The 19,971-nt window shown below is 39.1% G+C and overlaps 1 protein-coding gene across 1 annotated transcript in view; it reads right to left on the bottom strand.

Moving 5' to 3' along the window:
• Window positions 1-18,899, bottom strand: part of prkcea (protein kinase C, epsilon a) — a 65,373-nt gene extending 46,474 nt beyond the window's left edge. Inside the window, exons 1-2 of the mRNA XM_056255613.1 lie at window positions 17,868-18,899; window positions 2,975-3,038 (exon numbers count right to left, since the gene is read on the bottom strand). Of these exons, the coding sequence (XP_056111588.1) occupies window positions 2,975-3,038; window positions 17,868-18,215 (412 nt within the window). The 5' untranslated portion in view covers window positions 18,216-18,899. The remainder of the gene's footprint in view (window positions 1-2,974; window positions 3,039-17,867) is intronic.
• Window positions 18,900-19,971: the final 1,072 nt, after the last annotated feature.

Below are 19,971 nucleotides of genomic sequence, written 5' to 3'. Positions count from 1 at the left end.
GGATCCCGGCGCTGTTGCTATTTTCCCGGCGGGATAAATGCCTCTTGCGCCAGGCGCAAATCTAAAAGGGGTTGGTCTGAAGTAGCTTCATTATTCATGGGTGTGGTTTGGGCGTAACGTGAAATAAACCAATCAGAGCGCCATCTCACATTCCCTTTAAGAGCAGGCGCGCTTGTTCTAAAGCGGATTCCTATTATGACGGCGGATTTGCCAGGCGCGCGCCGGGAGCGGTTCATAGCCGAGGAGAGCAACGTTCTCGTCAGGGCCGTAAAAGAGAAGTGACATTGGGGATGGAGAAACCCACCCAAATTAACTTCTGTTAAACAGGCGTATGATAATTTGGGTAAATGTGTAAGCTACATGTATGCTTTTATAATAAATTGTCTATCTATCTATCTATCTATCTATCTATCTATCTATCTATCTATCTATCTATCTATCTATCTATCTATCTATCTATCTATCTATCTATCTATCTATCTATCTATCTATCTATCGTAATAATGTATGATTTGCAAAAATGAAAACTGCTGCTTAGATGAGAGAATCAAAGTGTATGCGCTTTGTGCACACGCTACATTGATTATGGCCAAGCATGCGCCCTTAAAATAGCTTGATGAACAACGCGCAACGCGCCACTGACTTTAGACTACTTTTTTTCTGGTCAGTGGCGCATTGGTTTTATAGAACAGCAAAATAGCATGAGGGAAAATTTGCGCCGGAACACGCCTCCTCTTTGCGCTGAACCGCCCCGGGGAGCGCAAGTGTATTTCTTAGTTAACCGACGTGTGTCTGTAGAGGGAAAAGCCCGCTTTGCGCGGGTGCAAAATAGGAATGATACATGCGTCAGTGTACAAAGTCATTTGCGCCGAGTGCAAGATAGGGCCCTTTGTGTTAAAAACAGACTGTAAAAGGCAGAGACGGTCCACTCTTATACATATATGGGAAAAAATGGTGACTGTAGTCTTGACCATAAATTGAACAAAAGAACTAAGAAATTCTGGATACAGGCGTTGCAATGTTCAACTGTAGCTAAAACAGCACAAATTATGATACCATTATCAAATTTGATTTCTGACAAGAAATAGCATAGCATGGCTTGACTTTCGAAATCCTGATTTCCTGAAATGTATGCATCTCATTTGGTTTTGATATCCTTGACGTCAAACCTTGTGCAATATGGACTGATCTGCCAAGTTGGAATATACACATGTCAGAATGTGATTTGATAGCTGCAGTTGGTCAATAAAAAAGTCATTAACACTTTACAATAAGGTTTCATTAGTTAACATAAGTTAACTAATTAACATGAATTAAGAATGAACAATACTTCTAAAGCATCTATTAATCTAAATTAATGTTACTTTCAACATTTACTAATACATTATTAAAATCAAAAGTTGTATTTGTTAACATTAGCTAATGCACAGTGAACTAACATAAACAATAAGCAACTGTATTTTTATTAACTAACATTAACAAAGATTAATACATACTGTATCAAATGTTTTGTTCATTGTTAGTGAATACATTATGTTAACTAATGAAACCTTATTGTAAAGTGTTACCAAAAGTCATATGGTTTTGGAATGGCATGAGTAAATGATAACAGAATTTTCATTTTTGGGTGAACTATCCCTTTAAAACACAGGAACACTCCGTTGTCAGAATTTTGATTGAATTGTTATTCAATGAAGATTTTCTGTCATGATCATCTCCATTAATGCATCAGTTATAACCAGAGTGGGGAATTAAACAAAGCTATTCCTGAATCATGCAGTGCAGCCTTTCTGATTTGAGTCTGCATCCTTAGTTAACCTCAACTGGAGAAAGGTATCTCCCAGCATCAGCCTCAGGTGTGTGAGTGGGCTCTCAGAACATATGCTCGATACACACCCAGGAAAGAACAGCTTCAGCCCCCGCACACACACACAGAAGAGTTAAAGAGTGGGATTTCCCTAATGGACACTGCTTCTTTACACGCACGCACGTACGCGCGCGCGCACACACACACACACACACACACACACACTTCCTCTCATAAGTGTCTTGGCACAGGCCTTTCTCTTGATGCACTAATGATGCATAACAAAACCAAGAGGATTTCATGAATCTATCAAACGCCCACCATCAGGATAGACAAACCAGTTCTCAGATCATTACTATTCAGTTGTCAGTGATAGCACAAAACAAATGTTCATTTTTTTTGTCTTTGGATGCCAATTTCCTTTTAAATTGAGTAAATACTTCCGTCATATTAATTCATTTTAGTCTGTTTTACTTAACATTAGTCTTTTTAACATAAAATTAAACTAAATATTCAAACATTTTATATATTAACTTCAGATTTTATTTTAATGTTTTTGAGTTTTTTTATGCTCACCAAGGCTGCATTTATTTCTTTAGTAATATTGTGAAATATTTATGCAATTTTCATGCAATGCAATGCAAAATTCAGTTGAATTAAATTAAACTAATTTCTATTTTAATATATTTTAATTAGTAATTTATTCAAGTGATGGAAAAGCTGAATTTTCAGCATCATTACTCCAGTCTCACATGATCCTTTAGAAATCATTCTGATATACTGATATAATTCTGATATGGCACTGAATACATTTTATTTTATCAAGAAAAATGTCGTCTTATTATCAATTTAAAAACAGTTGCACTTAATAATTTTGTAGAAACTGTGATACATTTTTTTTCAAGTTTTTTTTTTTAAATGAAAATAGAAAACATTATAAATGTCAGTTTTGATCAATTTAAAGTGTTCTTGTAGAATAAAAGGATTTATTTCCATTGAACGACCCCAAACCTTTGAACGTTAGTGTATAATTATTTTAAAAAAATAAAAAAAAAGGAAAAACTTCATTAATGAACATTTTGTCAGCGATTTCCTTGCGTGCCTGAAGTCACACATACAATTCTGTCTGCTTCTTGTGTTAATTTGCTGTGGACTCAAGAGTCTCACCTTCACTGGAGGATCCCGACAGATCAATGATGACGTACACTTTCCCCTCAGGCTCCAAGTCGATCTGTAGAGAGGAAACACAAAAGCAACCAATCAGAGGACAGCATCTCAGCACGAAAGGAAGACGAATTCACTCCAGAAGCACATTATCCACTGACTTTGTGAACACGCTCCGTAAACATCTCATTCAACATCACCTGTAGGCTACTTTTATCAGCTGATGCCAAAGTTCGCGATCCCAGTAATAGATTCCCTCTGTGAACCTCTCTCTACAGGGATGGGCCCCTCGCACACGTGCTCACTAACTTCCTGCTCTCTGCCTCTTTTTGTTGTCTCTAAGGATGGAGGGTGGCAGAGAGTTGGCAGGGAAACTGCTTCGGTTTTATAATTCCTTTTCAAACAATTTCCTGCCAGTTCAGCGCATCCCCGAGCGACCCACGCAGACCCCACATGGGCCCGACGCCTAGCCGAGATTCGACGCCCACTCGCCATCAACTCCGCGTGGGGGAGAGGAGCTGGGAGAGGCACCAGATCCACAATGTCAGGAAACCACTGCTTAATCTTATAATGCAGAGAGAGAGAGAAAATACGGGCCCTGCGGTGCATATGTGGAGGTGGATGGAGGTGTCGGAGAGAGAGAGATATCGAGCTGCATTCATAGAGCGTCTCAAAATAGAAGGCCTGTTTTATTTTTCTCTTCACAGTGATCTAGATCGTCAGGGACACTGCGGACCCGGTGCCAGATCAGCACTACCGGTCTTAGTCCTCTTCCTGAATACAGGAATTAGGACATGAAGAACAGCACAAGCTCTGCAGCAGAAGAGATTTCGTTTGCCCAGATTTCAGTCACAGTTTGTGCCGGGGAGGTTGCGGTTCTGTCGTTTTGCCCCGAGTTTAACCTGCTCTCTAAGCTAAGGGGGAAAACCTGATTTATCTCTTTAATTCCTAATTAAATCATCCGAATTTGCTGCACTTTCGAAAACCGAGCCTGTCGCACTCTCAAAACCGCCCTCTCGAACATATCAGGCCATCTACCTGCAGTCATCTGATGAAATTATAATCAATAGCTTTTAAGGGATAGTTCAACCAAAAAAGAAAATTCAAGACTTTGGTTAATCTTCGAAACACAAATTCAAGTCATTTTGTGAAGAGCTAATATCACTTTATATGACGAACAGATTTAATTTAGGCTTTTATTTACATTTCGACACACATACATAGAGCACATCACATTTGGCAAACATGGAAGCTTGTGTGTCCATCTGTAAATAAAAACATAAATTAAAAGGATAGTTCACCCAGAAATGAAAATAAGCCCATGATTTACAGGACCATTTTTAAAAGTGCAGTGTGTGATTTTTAGCGACATCTAGCGGTTCGGTTGCGAGTTTGCACTAAGGGCTCAGCCCACTGCTCATCCCTCCCTTCCGAAGAAGCTACGGTGGCTAAAACGGGACAAACATATTGTCGTAAAAGTTAACATAAAAGATAAAAGATAAACATAAAAGTTTAGCTGGCTAAATATGAGCCGTTACTGTGGCTGAGCTGGTTAAAGCGTAAAGCCTTGTTTAAACTCGACGCGTCCGCATGAGCGCAAAGGTACGCGCGGCAAAAATGACATGATTGTAACAGCGCGCGCGCGCCTCCGCATCCCCTAGACACCATTTACTACACACAATAGGCTTTTTTCTCTGATTTAGAAAACTCTTCGCGATCGACTTAAAATGCTTCCAAGATCGACTTGTCGACCGCGATCGACGGGTTTGTGATTCCTGTAACATACTGTTTTACGGTCAATGACAAGAGTACTAATCAGCTGTCTCACGAACGTAACCAGCACATTTATCCCCACATAGCAAAGCCATAACACAGCGAGGGAGAAGAACTAAGTTACATGAAACAGTCCAACTACATATTTTACACCACTGACAAGGGAAAAGTCACTACTCACGGTGTTTATGGCTAGCTTCTAGGTTTCTAAGGCTTCTCTTTCAAGGTAGTGACGAAACGCGGTCTGTAGCGCTGTTTGTTCACTGTCGGCTACTGTAGAAACATGACGTCACAATATGTTGACCTTCATAGAAGGGGGTGCCCGCGGTTATGTAGATATAAATGTCTCATTCTAAGGTAATAAAACATTACGGTTTAATAAGTAAGTTCTTTATACACCTCTGAAAACATAGTTATGGATGTCATATTGCATTTCTGTTAATAGATACTCAAAATTATTACACATTGCACCTTTAATATAACTCCGATTGTATTCGTCTGAAAGAAGAATGTCATATTCACCTATAGGGATAGGACTAAAGGGTGAGTAAATCATGGGGTAATTGTAATTTTTGGGTGAACTATCCCTTTAAGCCTGTTCATCATATAAAGTGATTTTATGTCTTCAGAAGACTTAAATCACTCGATTCATATTGATTCGTTTTATGACACCTTTATATTTCTTAGGTTTTTGTTACCTGGACTTTCAATGGAGGGAAAGAAACTCTCAAACTTCATTAAAAATATCTAAATTTGTGTTTGGAAGATTAACCAAAGGCTTATGGGTTTGGGATGACATGGAGGTAAGTAAATGACATCAGAATTTTCATTTTTGCGTGAACTATCCCTTTAAATCACTGTAAGACAAAAGTTACGACTGCAGAACCACTGGTGATGTCATCTGAAATGCTAACAGGGTGATGACATGTCTGTTATTCAGTCCCCCCCCCCCACCTTCCTGTGATGTCATGAGATTCCATTCAACAGCAGCCTCCTTGAGTGTGTTTGTCTCAGAGGTGCAACGGGCACTAAATTTAGCAGAGGAAGGAAAGGCCACTGCATGTGTGTGAGTGTGAACGTGCAAGGATAGAGCTGTGTGTAGTCTCCCCGATGACACTCTCCAGGAAACCAGTATCATGCTTTGCTAAACAATGTTGGCAAGGCAGCTTTGCTGGTCATGTATGTGTGTATGAAAGCTCTTTCCAAAGCTGCTGTCAGGACAGCCAACAGACGGCAGTCTAGTTAAAGTCATCAAGGTGCACATTTTCTTTAAAAGGATTTGTGTATAGTTTTCAAGCAAAAATGTCTAATCCTTCAATATGATCCTTCAAATCAGACTTTTTCTACTTTTTCCCTAAACTTTATTTTTCTTGTTCCATTTGCAAATAGTTGTTCTTGATTTAAAGGGATAGTTCACTTTGAAATTAATTTTTGATATGTTTTAGCTTACCTTAAGGGCATCCAAGATGTAGGTGTCTTTGTTTTCGCAGTATTTTCAATTTTGATATTTTTAGGTCAAATCGTTCTTGTCTGTCAGTCATATAATGCAGGTCTATGGTCACCACCTCAAAGAGCATGCACAGAGAAGTCCAATTTAAACATGATTTAATGACTCGTAAATGTTAGTACACATTGATGGCCTAAGACACGAAACGAGCGGTTTGTGTGAGAAAACGAACAGTATTTATATCGTTTTTACCTCTTGTAACGCACAGACCGAAGCGCCCGCGCCCTCAGATCACTTGCACGTGGCTGTGGTTACAAGAGGTAAAAACGATATAAATACTGTTCGTTTTCTCACACAAACCGCTCGTTTCGTGTCTTAGGCCATCAATGTGTACTTACATTTACGAGTCATTAAATCATGTTTAATTTGGACTTCTCTGTGCATGCTCTTTGAGGTGGTGACCATAGACCTGCATTATATGACTGACAGACAAGAACGGTTTGACCTAAAATATCAAAATTGAAACTACTGCGGAAACAAAGACACCTACATCTTGGATTCCCTTGAGGTAAGCTAAAACATATCAAAAAATAATTTCAAAGTGAACTATCCCTTTAAGTGTAAACCTAGCTAATTATGTTAGATTTATGCTTAAAACAATGTTTTTCAATATTAAATCAATATTTTTGTCTTTTTCTCCAGTAAAAAAATGTAAATAAGATTTTAAATTAAAATCTTTAAAGATTTTAAATTTAAGTTAAGATTTACCTAATGAGTTTTTACCTAATGAGTTTTTTTTACCATACAGTAAATCTAATAAAATGTTATGAGATTTATGCATACAACCAATTTGCCATTGGCATAAGGAACAAAAAGAGAGAACGTAATAATAAAAAAGTATTATCTTAATGAAATACATTTTATTTTAAAGACATTTATTATATATATATATATATATATATATATATATTTTTTTTTTTTTTTTTTTTTTTTTTTCTGGGGAACAAGACAAAACATTGGTTTAGGGAAAAAAAAATTGCCGGTATCTGTAGAGATAAAGGGTTGCTTTATAAGCATCAACTGAATCCTAAAATGACAAATGAAAAACAATTTTGTTGTCTCTATTTGCATGTGCAAATGCAGGCCAGCAAAGTCTATGTCACGTACATCATTTGAGACAAGGCCAAATATGACAAGAGAATAACTCATGTGAAAGAAACAGAGCCTGTGGCATGATACCAGTCTCTCTTATATGGCTCAAAACATGCTGCTATTAAATATCTTTCTTAGTAAAACTGGGGCAAATTAAGTCTAAAAAGGTGCATTAACTGCATTTTAATGACATCTGAATTATAAAAATATAATGGGGCCCAAAAGTTTGAGACCACTAGCGAAACTGCAGTTATAAAATATGTATAATATTTAATATAATATAAGTTTTTCACCGAAAATGTTTTTTTCAGCATTACAACAAATAAAAGTTCAATTTTTTTTTAAATAAGTGAATAGAACTTATTAATAGAACAGAATCAGAAATAGAACAGAATCTTACATTTTTCTAAATAATTTTAAGTCATAACATTTCTTTGTTTTACATTTTTCAAAATCCTAAAAAAAAACACACACCTTTCATAGGTTTAAATGAGATGAATTTTAAACGTGGTCTCATACTTCCTCACCCCACAGTGCATTACTTAAAAAAATCCTCTTGCAAACTGACACTGGAAAAAACTGATGTAGTTAATCTGTCTGTTGAATGTGTGTCAGAAAGTTGTCAAATGCGTACATGACAACCATGTATTTTACACTAATAACATTTAAGAAATATAGCTTTTATACAATGAACAAGTGAAAAAAACAGACACACACACACACACACAGATGTACAACAGTCTGTCAATCAATACTGATTTGTCCCTTTTGAATAATGTATAGCAGCACTGCTGCAGAGTGTTAGATCACATTACTTGCAAAGAGAAACCGTTTCTTACTGCCTTTATATTTTTCTGTGCTGTTTCTTTCTTCCTCTTTCTGTGGCATCTCTGAGGCTTTTTCTCTCTTTCGGTCCTTTTTTCTCCCCCTTTTTCATACACAGATCTCATACGTACCACTGTAACTGACTGTTCACACCTACACAGAATGCATAGAATACACACAACTTTGCTTTTGAAAAATGATACCAATTTATCAATTCTAAAAAAGCCAAAATTTGCTTTTATATCTACTTATATATTTGCATAAAAAATCCTATTTTGCCGTAATCTTCATTTATCATTACAAAAAAAGTGCTTTAATAATTATAAATTACATATACTAAGCTCACTATAGGTCAATATTTTTATTCTTTTGTACTGTTGTTTCTGATTAGAGTATAATTTGCAATGCTTCATGGGATGTGTAGTTCATTGCCTCATAATTAAGTACACCGTCTCAAAGAGTCACTGTAGCATTCCATGCACAAAACCAATTAAAACAGTGGATGCTACTGGGGGTCAAACTAAAGGCATCGTATGGATATCATGAGAACGTAACTGGGAAGTAAAAGAGAAAAATTCAGAGAGAGAGAGAGAGAGAGAGAGAATGGAGAGAAAGGGAGGATAAACCCAAAGATAAGCCGTGGGACATAATCAGCTCCTCTTATGCAACACCCTGTGGCTCAACCTCGTCCACACCCACAGCTCAAGAGGCTCACTGTCTCACTGGCCCTCCCCTTAGAAAAGAGATATCAGACAGATCGCTTTAATATCTCAACTGTTTCTCCTAGACAGACATTACAGGACATAGAGAACAAATAGATACTGAGAAGAGTCTCCTGCCTCACAGATTTTCTAAAAGACCCAGATTTGCCAAGTTACCAAATTCTAAAAATTTCAATATGACCTTTTCTCAAATTCATTCAAAAGACCAAATTATTTGAGAAATTTAGGCCATGTTTACACGGAAACGATCTGAAGAGAAAACGCAAAAGTGGCGTTTCGTTTTCACTTTTTATTCTACGTTTAGACGAGCGTTATGGGGGGGAAATCTGCGTGCAAATCGAGACGCAAAAGTGTTAGAAATGCAATGTAGTATGCACTCCAGGCGGCTAGGTGGCAATGTGAAGCACTGCCACACAACAACAACAACAAATCCGTGCGCCTGCGTACAACCTTCCTTCTACTTCTCTCCCTAGTAGCGCGAAATTGAAAAGACTCTTGGACGTTTATCAGAGCTGCTAGGGCAACTTGAAGGTCCGACGTATGGAAATAATCCGACATGTTGGTTGTTATTTTCCTGTCCTGGCGCATGCGTGTGACGTAAATGCGTACGCGACGAGAGCCGCCATGAGCAGATTTGCGTTTTTACCCGTTTAGACGGAAACGTGACGGTGGAGCGTTTTTAAGATTTCCACTTTGGAGGGTGGTTTCACTTTTTTGCGTTTTTAAGCCCCAAAAACGCCGTCGCCGTGTAAACGAAAGGCACATCCGATAAAATATTATTACGTTTTCACCCGGAATCGTTTTCGTGTAAACAGGGCCTTATACTGTATATTGTTCAAAGTTGCAACAAGTAGTATTTGGACAGTTTCTGGAAAGTATCTGGGATGTTGGTGGAACATCTTCAATAGTTAATGTGATGACCTACACCTGTGGTTAGTCTGTGAGAACTTGAGGAGAACTGACTTCATACATCCGCTAAAAATCACTTCGGGACCAGTTGCTTCACACATGCGCATTTGCCAGTGTGGTGTGTATGCGGAAAGGATATCAAGTACAACACAAAGAAAACAAACTCTTGCTCTGGTTACTGTCCTCCAGTGCCTGAATTTGCACCCCTCATTGGCCTTAACTCGCCCTCTCTCGGTTCTAATCACCGCTGTGCAAACAGATACCCACAAGCCACAGAGAACACATGCCACTCACGCTCTCCCAAATGCGCATCTCCATGGAAAAATGCTTGGCACTGCTCAGTGGTCTAAAAACAAACTGAGGTTTTTGAATCAACAGGTTTCAGATTTGTATTTCCACACCAAGAACGATGAATATAAAGAGAACTATAACGATATCTACATTAGCATCAACAGAAGATAATGTCCTGTTTATTATAAACATGCACTTATTCTGTCATTAATTACTCTCCCTCATGTCGTTCCAAACCCGTAAGAGTTTTGTTCATCTTCGGAACATGAAATCTGAGATTTCTGTCTGCTTTCTGTCTGCTACGCAACTACCACGTTGGCGCTTAAAGTTCATAAACAGATCATAAAACGAATCCATATGAATTGAGCCGTTTAGTATCAATTTTCTGAAGAGACTTTATATGATGAACAGATTGAATTTAGGCTTTTATTCACATATTAACTTTTTGAAGCATCGAAGTGTCAGTTGCGTTGCTGTCAACGGAGGGACAGAAATCTCTCAGATTTCATCAAAAAGATCTTCATTTGTGTTCCGAAGATGAACGACATGAGGATGAGTAATTAATGACAGAATTTTCATTTTTGGGTGAACTATCCCTTTAAATCATCTGCTGCTTTAAATGCTTAAGGTCTTTTAAGAAAGATGGATTCTGATTGGCTGTCAATGTTTTTTATCATTGATCAGTTGGAAAAAAAATCATTCTGAAATGACTGCAATGATCTTGTTCCTCTGTGTTGATATTGTTATAGTTGTGGTGTGGACTGTTCTCATAGAATTAGAATGATTATTAAAAACGTATTGTTATAGTTCTCATCATTGGTGTGAACGGGCCTTTACTCACCCTCAGGTTGTTCCAAATCCATATATAACAGGGGAAGAAAATCACTAGAAAATCATCAAATTTCACTTCACGGGCAAAAAAAAAGAAGAAGACATTTTTAATATATTATTTTATGTTTCACAGAAGTCAGGTTTGGAACAACATGAGGAGTAAATAATGTCGGATTTTTTATTTCTAGGTAAACTAACCCTTTAATATAAACATGAAGTTTGAATTAGTTTGTTTGATGCACAGGGAAGACAGCTTATGCTACATTTCTATCTTGTACATTCAGTATACACGGAGGTGGTTGCGATATATGGATCCGCGTCTCAGGACTAAAAATAAATGTAATGCGTCAATCCATTCCTGACTAAACAAAAAAGCAGCCTGTTTCTTTAAAAACTAAATATGAAAGGATGAGGCTGTTGTCAAGTATATCACATTAAGCTGTTAGTCCTATTAGGACTGTTGATTTGACTATAGAAGAGCCCACTGTAGGGATGCGGGAGAGAGAGACAGAAATACCGTGCGCGACTGAAAACAGTCTCCTAACTGTGCACTTGGGAAATCAAAAGTAGGTCTAAGAAGTTTTAAACACATGTGCCAATGATTTCTAAACGAATCTCTCTGCTAGGATTAAACATAGGAACACTTTCTTTCCACTCCTCTTCAATTTCGCCCTCTCCTCCTTTATACTCTCCTCATCCGTTTCTTACCCTCTCTCTAAGACAGTTTGAGCTCAGCAACAGTCCTCCTACGTCCATCTGTCAACAGCAGAGCCTCAGCATGACGGCTGAGCGGCACGCACGGCTCCCATTCACACTCAAAATCACACACAAATGTGGCCATACGAGCACATTCAGCTCTGTGAACACACCGGCTCTGAGTGAAACCTTCAGAGCTCCATGAATTACTAATAAGACACCACACCAGGGCTAATTGTGCATAATTCATGATACAGACTAATAATGAGAACCTTTGAAGGTCTGATTGGAATTCAGTTTGAATAAACACTGGGTCCTGAGAGGGCTTCACGGCTTTAATTTAGTAAATAGTGCAAAAAGAGACCAGACAAAATGAAAACAGCCATCTGGAGATAAAACGCTCATGTAACTGCGAGCACAGGAACAGACTACAAGCCTTTGTGTCTCAAACATCATGAGGTGTGAATTACTTTGATTTAATCTCAGGCATAAAGCGAGCATGCACACACACGTGGATGTGCACACACACACACACACACACACACAGACGCTGATGGTTGTGGTACACTGGTATGTGTGTGTGTGTGTGTGTGTGTGTGTGTGCACATGCAGAGTGTGAACAGGGTGCTGAGAGGATTCAAGTCTGTTGCGGGCTCCTGCAGTGAAGATGACTGCAGATATGATGATGGTGATGATGGGAGATTTTGGCCCCTCTGTGGGCATTATGAGCAATTCTTTAGTTCTATAATTTTTTTTTCAGCAAGAAATGTATAATAATACATTTAATTTGTAACATTAACAAGTATAATATGCTCCTATAGTGCCTAAAAGATCATTAGAAATTAATTTTGAAACAGTTCAAAAGCCTATTACAATTTTTTTTAAAGTTTCCTATTTTAATATAATCTAATTTATTCCTGTGATGGCAAAGCTGAATTACTCCAGTCTTCAGTCTATATAATCTAATATGCTGCTTTGGTGCTCAAGAAACATTTCTAGTTAGTATCTTGCTGTTTAATATTTTTGTGGAAACTTTGATGAATAGGAAGTTCAAAAGAACAACATTTATTCAAAATAGACAACTTTTGTAGCATTATAAATGTCTTTACTGGCACATTTGACCAATTTGGCCTTGCTGAATAAACGTATTCATTTCTAAAAACAATCTTGACCCCAAACTTTTGAATTGTACTGACCCCATGAAGGACCTTAAATAATGCCCAAAAAGTCAAAACGTAAAACTATGCCAACACTGGAACCATGAGAAATGGCTTCAAAGCTCTAAGATCAATGAGAAATCCATCACATTGGAATTGATCCCATTTTCCATCACTAATTTTTGTACTATATGAGCTTCCCCCTGAATCCACACTAAAGATCAACAAGTCGGAAGTTTAAAACCCATTAGCACTAGCTACAAAGAGAAGATATTCACATATGTGATGTATTTAGCAGTGGAGCTGAGAGTATAAGTGTGTGTGTGTAACTGGGTCATGTAGATAGCGGTGCAGATCAGGCATATTTGCCAGAGTATCTCATATGTCACCTGTATTGTTCCCTTTCCCTGTAAGCATGCTCAATGTGCCCCAGGCGAGAGCTCAACGCAGCATGTGAAAGCTAGACAACCGCCGGTGACACACAAAACTGCAAAGCACACTCACACACAAACCAAACTACACAAGAGAAACGAATGAGGACAGACACAACAAACATATAAAGACAATTCACCGGTCTCTCATCGAGTCATTTCATGAAATTAATTAGTGCTGCTGGATGGACTGATCCCTGCTTACCCACAATTCACCCTTCCCCCTCAAATCCTGAGATTTGCGAACTGATGAAAAACACTGTGAACCGATGTGCAACAAACAGATTGACGTGAGAAGGTTTCTGTCTGTGCAAGTCGACATGTTGCCACCTTAGTCTAGAAGCATAAATACGCTGATGGGAAAGAACTCAATCAACACCCAGTTCAGTTTGGTGTTTTAGCCTTAGCCTGGCCTATTTGCGCAAATGGCCAGGAAGAAGTGAGGATAGATGATGTCAATGTCAAGTAACCCGGAAGAACTGTATAGCTAACACCAACATTTAAGAAGACACAATAGAAAGAGAGCTGCTGGGCATAAACATGTAAAATACTGAGTGCAATCGATAACTGTAATGTAAGCTGTAATGCAGTGGAAAGACATTAAGGAAACTGCAGGCCTTTAAAGCTCATTATCTGTGGCTAAAGCAACACTCCTAGTGAAATGTGTTTTAAGCATTTGTAGCTGGTTTGTAATGGACTGGGCATAATCTCAGGAGCAAAAATATCTATGAAATTAACAAGGATAGTTCGGACAACAAGATGGAAGGGAAGGAAACCCAGTAGAGAGCAGAGGGATAGCAGGAGGAGGACAATATGAGGAAGCAGAATGAATGAACCCGAAAAAGACAAGAGCGAATGAATGGCTACAAGAGCAGCAGAAGTTCTCCCTCTTTCTCCAACTCCCCACAGATGACCCCTCAGTAAAAGGCTGGTAACTGAAGGCAGAGATATCCCTAAAGATAAGGGCCACTTTCGCTGGTGATAATGGGATTGTTGCTAACTTGAGCTAAGGGTGTTGTGGGTGATCTCTGCAGGGTCAGACATTCCATAAAGAGGCTGATGGAAGGGTTGTAAATTATTCAGTCCGTTCCTGCCCTTTCACAACAAAGACGGGAGGCTGTGTCTTAGTAGTGTCTGAGAACCATCCACAAAGAGCAGGCTCCAATTACCTCTTCCGCTAAAAGCTACACAGACATCTAACACGTCTACTCAAACACAACTAACCATCAGCTTAAAAGAAGATGTGTGTGCCCAAAAGTGGTGCAATTTCTAAAAAAAACTTTGTTGCATCGTACCAGGCCACCGCAACATGATTGGGAAAAGATTACAGGCCAGAAACCCAACAGAGAAGTGGTAAAGCAACAAACATGACACAACAGCGTCTTCTTTAGGGTCTGAGGTCCTGTTTGGTTACTTTTTCCCCCAAACAGTTTTGTAACACTGCTGCTACTGTTTCTCTGTGGGTTTGTATGTGTTTGTTGAAGTAGAGGTGGTTATCCAAATTAGAAAGCATGCTCTCCTTGTTCCAAGCAGAATAAAGCTCCACCTGTGTGGGTTACAGTGGGAGTAAATGTACAGATGAAACTCATTGGATGCGAGTCCACTGCGTGAACAGTGTGGGTTTCTCGGGAGACGTCTGGCTCCGGCCTCTGCTGCTCAAATGACGCGCCAAGAAACAACTGTCTTCCTAAAAATGGCCTCATTTGGTTTCTTTTTCAGACATATTGACCCTCATTCGAGACAACACCAAAAACATCAAGAAGTTTCCATCCTAAGGCTCATTACATCATACGCCATGTATTCTAATAGGAAAAAAAAAACAATACTCCAACAAATTAAATATCACACCACCAACAGGTTTGTGTAAAATCCAGAATTAAAGAACCAATGAGCTGGAATTTGAATTGAATTGAACATATCCTACAGGAAGTTTAATTAAAATTGGAATGACAGGAAGAGGAATTTACTGAATTACAGTCCAAAGAAATGTCCACAAAAGTTAATTAAATTCATATTATTAACTATATTATCTATGTTATTCTGTCTATAAAGCCTAAAAACCTACATTTCCAGGCTTTCAAAGCTTTTAAATTTTCAAATTTAGTTTGTTTTAAGTTGATTTTCTAAATATAAAAAAAATACTGTTACATGAATTTCTTTGCATTGTACTTATTATCCAAATTAAAATTTATTTGTTGCCTCAACTAGCCTGGCTAACATCAGACCACGTCTCATTGACATTGAGACGTGGTCTGGGAACCACATGTTCATTTTCTCGTATTTGAGGCGTGGTATACGAATGCCCAGAGCCGTTTATTGGGTGCTACGAATGTCTATCAAATGCGCCTGTACGTAGCTCATAGCCAATCGTTTCAATTATACCAGATGACGTATGTAGAGCGACAGAAATTAGACGAGGAAGAAGACGATGGGTCAGAGATTTATGTGTACACGATGGCGTATGTATCTAAGGCTGCATCGAAAGGTAACTTCGCGTCTGCTGCCATGTTTGATCCATAGGTATAAACAAACTGCTTCGGTGTGTCGCATAGACGACATCATCGTCTTGCTGCTCCCTCCCCGTTCTGTGATTGGTCCCCTCGCTGAGGCAAAAATCTGGTCCATGGTATCCAGACTGCCTTGCAGCATGAATACAATCGTGCTGCGCAAAGGCAGCATGGGGAAACCCAGGCTATACCTCAACTCAAATTCTGATTAAATTCAGGGGTTGATTTCTAAACATTCTCAATTCAAATTTGAATGGTGCACAACCCTGATTATCAGACATCCTCGCCCTCCGTCTCCGGTCACTGTCTCTTGAATGCAAACTCTTGCTTTATTAATTTGCATAAACAAGACATGGCAGATACTTCTTTCCCTCTCTGGGAAATTAGACATACCATAGCTTCTGTCTAAACCGTTGTTATCAAGCATATCTGTAGCTATGAAGTCTGACAAAACGCTCAGCTTCAATTATGTCAGATGCATTTACCATAATTAACATATGCCCTTTTTGTTGAGCCATTTTTTTTTATGATTGGGATTGGCATAACTATGCAATGCATTACCCTTTCAACAGCCAAAACCAGACTAACAGTCTAACAGGAAAAAAACAACAACAAGAACTTATACATTTGTGACGATACATTTGTAAGGTTCACCATTGGATAGAAGCAATATTTGCAAAAGCGGAAAATTAGTTTAGCATATATAACTGGGTTAACAATTTTGTACTTTTGTCAAATCTCTTTAGTACACAGGTGAAATAAAGAGCTGACAGTGAGACAGAGGGCTCAGGGTGTGTTATGATTAGGCAGGTCCTCAAAGCCGTAATGGGGGAATGCAGAGATTCAATTGATTTCCTTCTCACTCTCTCGCCTGACACATTTACAGCGCGAGTTGCCAGCAACAGGAGGGGAAGATTGACCAATGCAGCGACATAATCGATACATGCTGACCTTTCCCTGGGTGTCTAACGACCAAACATACAAAGCACTCCCCACTGCAGCCCCTCAGCTGGACGAATATTATATAACAGACCAACTCATAATTCCAGGCATGATTAGAATGCTAAATTAATCTCTGGCTATTTTTCCATGACACTGAAACGCATTATAACACAGCAGCATCAAAACATTCAACTTTTAGACTATTGTAAAAAAAAAAATGACAAGTTTTTATGTGTGTTATACACCCTATAAAAACACACAATAGCATGTAATTGCAAACAATATTACAATCTATAATGCATATATCCTTTCTTTTCATTAGAAAAGAAACAGTCAAAAGAGAAGACACAAAAGAGCCCAACACTATTAAAACTCTAATGAAAGCCAGTGAATTGAGCTCTAAATGGGCCTATTTCTACCAAGTGGTTAGAATCCAAAATAAGGTGACTGTCCAGGTGAAACACTCAGGTCTATATGGCAGTGCTATCCTACAGGTACCATCATTTTTCAGAAAACATGGCCAGATAAATGACAGGTTGTAACATATACATTTAGCAAACTGTGTCAAACTCGTTTTACAGCTTGCATAATAAGCATCGATATTTCCTTCTCTGGCATGGGAGCGTTACATCTCATGAAAGCAATTTGCAAAACAGCTTCACTTGACGGAAATGGTAAATGTAGGTCTGGATTCAACAGCAGCAGAACATGTTTTGTCAAAAAAAAAAGGGAAAACCCCCAGAGCGTGAGAACCCGTGAGGAAGGCTGGGAAACAAGGGGCTTTGCTGAGGAGAAGCCGAAACCGACCAGTCCCTGTGAAAATTATGGCCCAGACAACAGATGAAAATTATGGCCTAGACAACAGATCAGTTTTTTTTTTTTTTTTTATTCTGCAAGACCGCAGAATTGCACATTTTGGATGTCTCCACACCAGCTTTAGGTCTTTGTGCAGCAATATGAGTGGATTATATAAATCAGGTGTGATAAATAAAGGTAGACATCCATTATGTCCAGTGCTGGGCTACTTCAGGACCCAGATTGAGAACCACTGCACTAGACTACACCAGTGTTTCTCAACCATGCCATTAGAAGTGCTCCATAACCTTGAATTAGAGAGAAAAGTAAGACACCCAAAATGTGTAGTGTTGAGGGGCCCCCAGGAGCCAGATTGAAGTGATTACACACCATGCAATAAATTGTGAGATAAACATACCCAATCTTCAAAGTGCCTACTGCCATTCTGCAGCAGGTCCTCAAACTGTATAGTGCAGTTGGCCACAAAGTCATCATAGCCAATTGGTGCGTCGTGAAAGACGGACAGTTCAATTTTCTTCCCATCATAAACCTCCGTTACAAACTCGTCATTCCAAGCTGGACTATTAGTCTTTTGCTTGGTAGAAGTTTGGCCCACACGTGAATCGTCTACGTTGAGGGCAATGTACGTGTCCAGTAGGAAGGTCTGGGTCTTTGGTCCAACTGCATGCCGGAGCGACCATGGAGTGGGCTTCAGGTCCAGTGCCTCACAAACTTTGATCTTCAACACTCCATTAAAAACCACCATGATGACGCTCAAGTGAGATGCAGCTGGCTTCTTTGCAGGAACAGACGGTTTTAGGTTTTGATTCAGGGGGTCGCTATACCCATAGATGTCATCACGTCATCAGTATACAAGCACATATAGATGGATGCTGTGATGATTAAATCCCTCAAACCACTACGCGAATCAACCTGATTCTCTCATTTGAGCGGAACAATCAAATAGGATGCAAAAACGCGATATGCAAAACCAGAGGCTCCTGTGTTTGTTTACGGTCCGTCTTTACTCGTAATGGGAAAGCATACGTAAACAATCGGATTCCCTACGTCTGGAATAGCGCTGAGTAGAGGAACGAGTCCAGCAGGCAAAATATCGGCAATAACCTAATATAGCTAGAGGAAAATATCCCAAATGTGATGGTCTTCAGAAGGGTTTGTCTTGTACTATTCGTTTTCCCGTATGCGTTGAGTGGGAGAGGCGTTCGGGATTCCTCCTTCTCCCAGTCTGCTGACGAACCGCTCGGAGACTATTGCCATCCACTCGCCGAGATATTCAGCTGCTTCTTTTCTTTGTTGATTTGAGAAGGCGAAAGCATTTGAGCGAGCTACACGCTCATGTAGTCTTCTGCGCTGCAGCCTTTCTCCCTGTTCGCTCTCTCTCTCTCTCTTTCTCCCTCTCACTCACTCCCTCTCTCCCTCCCTGCGCTCAAGCGCCAGTTCAGGAAATGCGCAAAACACGTCAGATGATTTAAGCCGCGCCGCGTCGCGTCCACTCTGCACCGGATGGGGGAGCGTGTGTGTACATACAGAGGAGCAGCAGCGTGGGGAAACAGAGGGTTGGATTAGAAGAGCCTGTTGTGTTCATATGGACCAAAATATGTCTAGGCTATAACGTGTCTGTTAAAGGAAGGGTAGGCCTATATGGTAGGTTGTAATTAAGTCTATTTTAATTAGACTCGTTTTTATGTAGTTTTTAATGATTTTTTTGGGTAGGCTTGGGGGTAGGTTTAGTGTAGGGGGATATAATATACGGTTTGTAGTCTTTATAGCCTACCTACAGTATAAAAATCATTATGTCTATGGAGAGTGCCGCAAAACCTAGCATGTGTGTGTGTGTGTGTGTGTGGGTGGGTTCATTTGAGATTATAAATTATAAAATGCCCAAAGTTAACCAGAAGAAATGTTTTTCTTTTAAGTTGTGTAAAAGTGTTAATGAGCTTTGTTCATTTTATTTAAACAATATTCAATTAAAAATAAACTTAATAATCTATAATCAAGGGTTTTCAATGTGAGTCAAATTTGACCTGAGGATCACACGTGGATATGTTTCTCCACTTTTTATGACAATATGAGGATTATAAGAACCATAGAAGTGTGTGTGTGTGTGTGTGTGTGTGTGTGTGTGTGTGTGTGTGTGTGTGTGTGTGTGTGTGTGTGTGTGTGTGTGTGTGTGTGTGTGTGTGTGTTTCTGAATGCACAGACACTCATGGGGACTTATAAAACAAGCTTATAAATCTTACAGAATGAGTTTTTTTTTTTTTTTTTTTTTTTACAGAAAGTTTTCTGTGATGAGTATAGGTTTAGGGGTAGGGTGTAAGGGGATAGAATATGCAGTTTGTACAGTATAAAATAATTATGTCTAGAATCCCCACAAAGATAGTGAACCAGACACCACTTGCATTTCCAAAATGTCACATGCTACTTGACTTTGATAAGACAAATAACAACATCTGGGACTCCAAATCAAAGCATTTCGGTTGCATATCTGTCCCTTATGACAA

The sequence above is a fragment of the Rhinichthys klamathensis genome, unplaced genomic scaffold, assembly GCF_029890125.1.
Source record: "Rhinichthys klamathensis goyatoka isolate OS25496 unplaced genomic scaffold, OSU_Roscu_1.1 h1tg000121l_1, whole genome shotgun sequence".
In the NCBI taxonomy this organism is placed as follows: Eukaryota; Metazoa; Chordata; class Actinopteri; order Cypriniformes; family Leuciscidae; genus Rhinichthys; species Rhinichthys klamathensis.
This window is presented reverse-complemented; position numbering and strand designations above follow the sequence as displayed.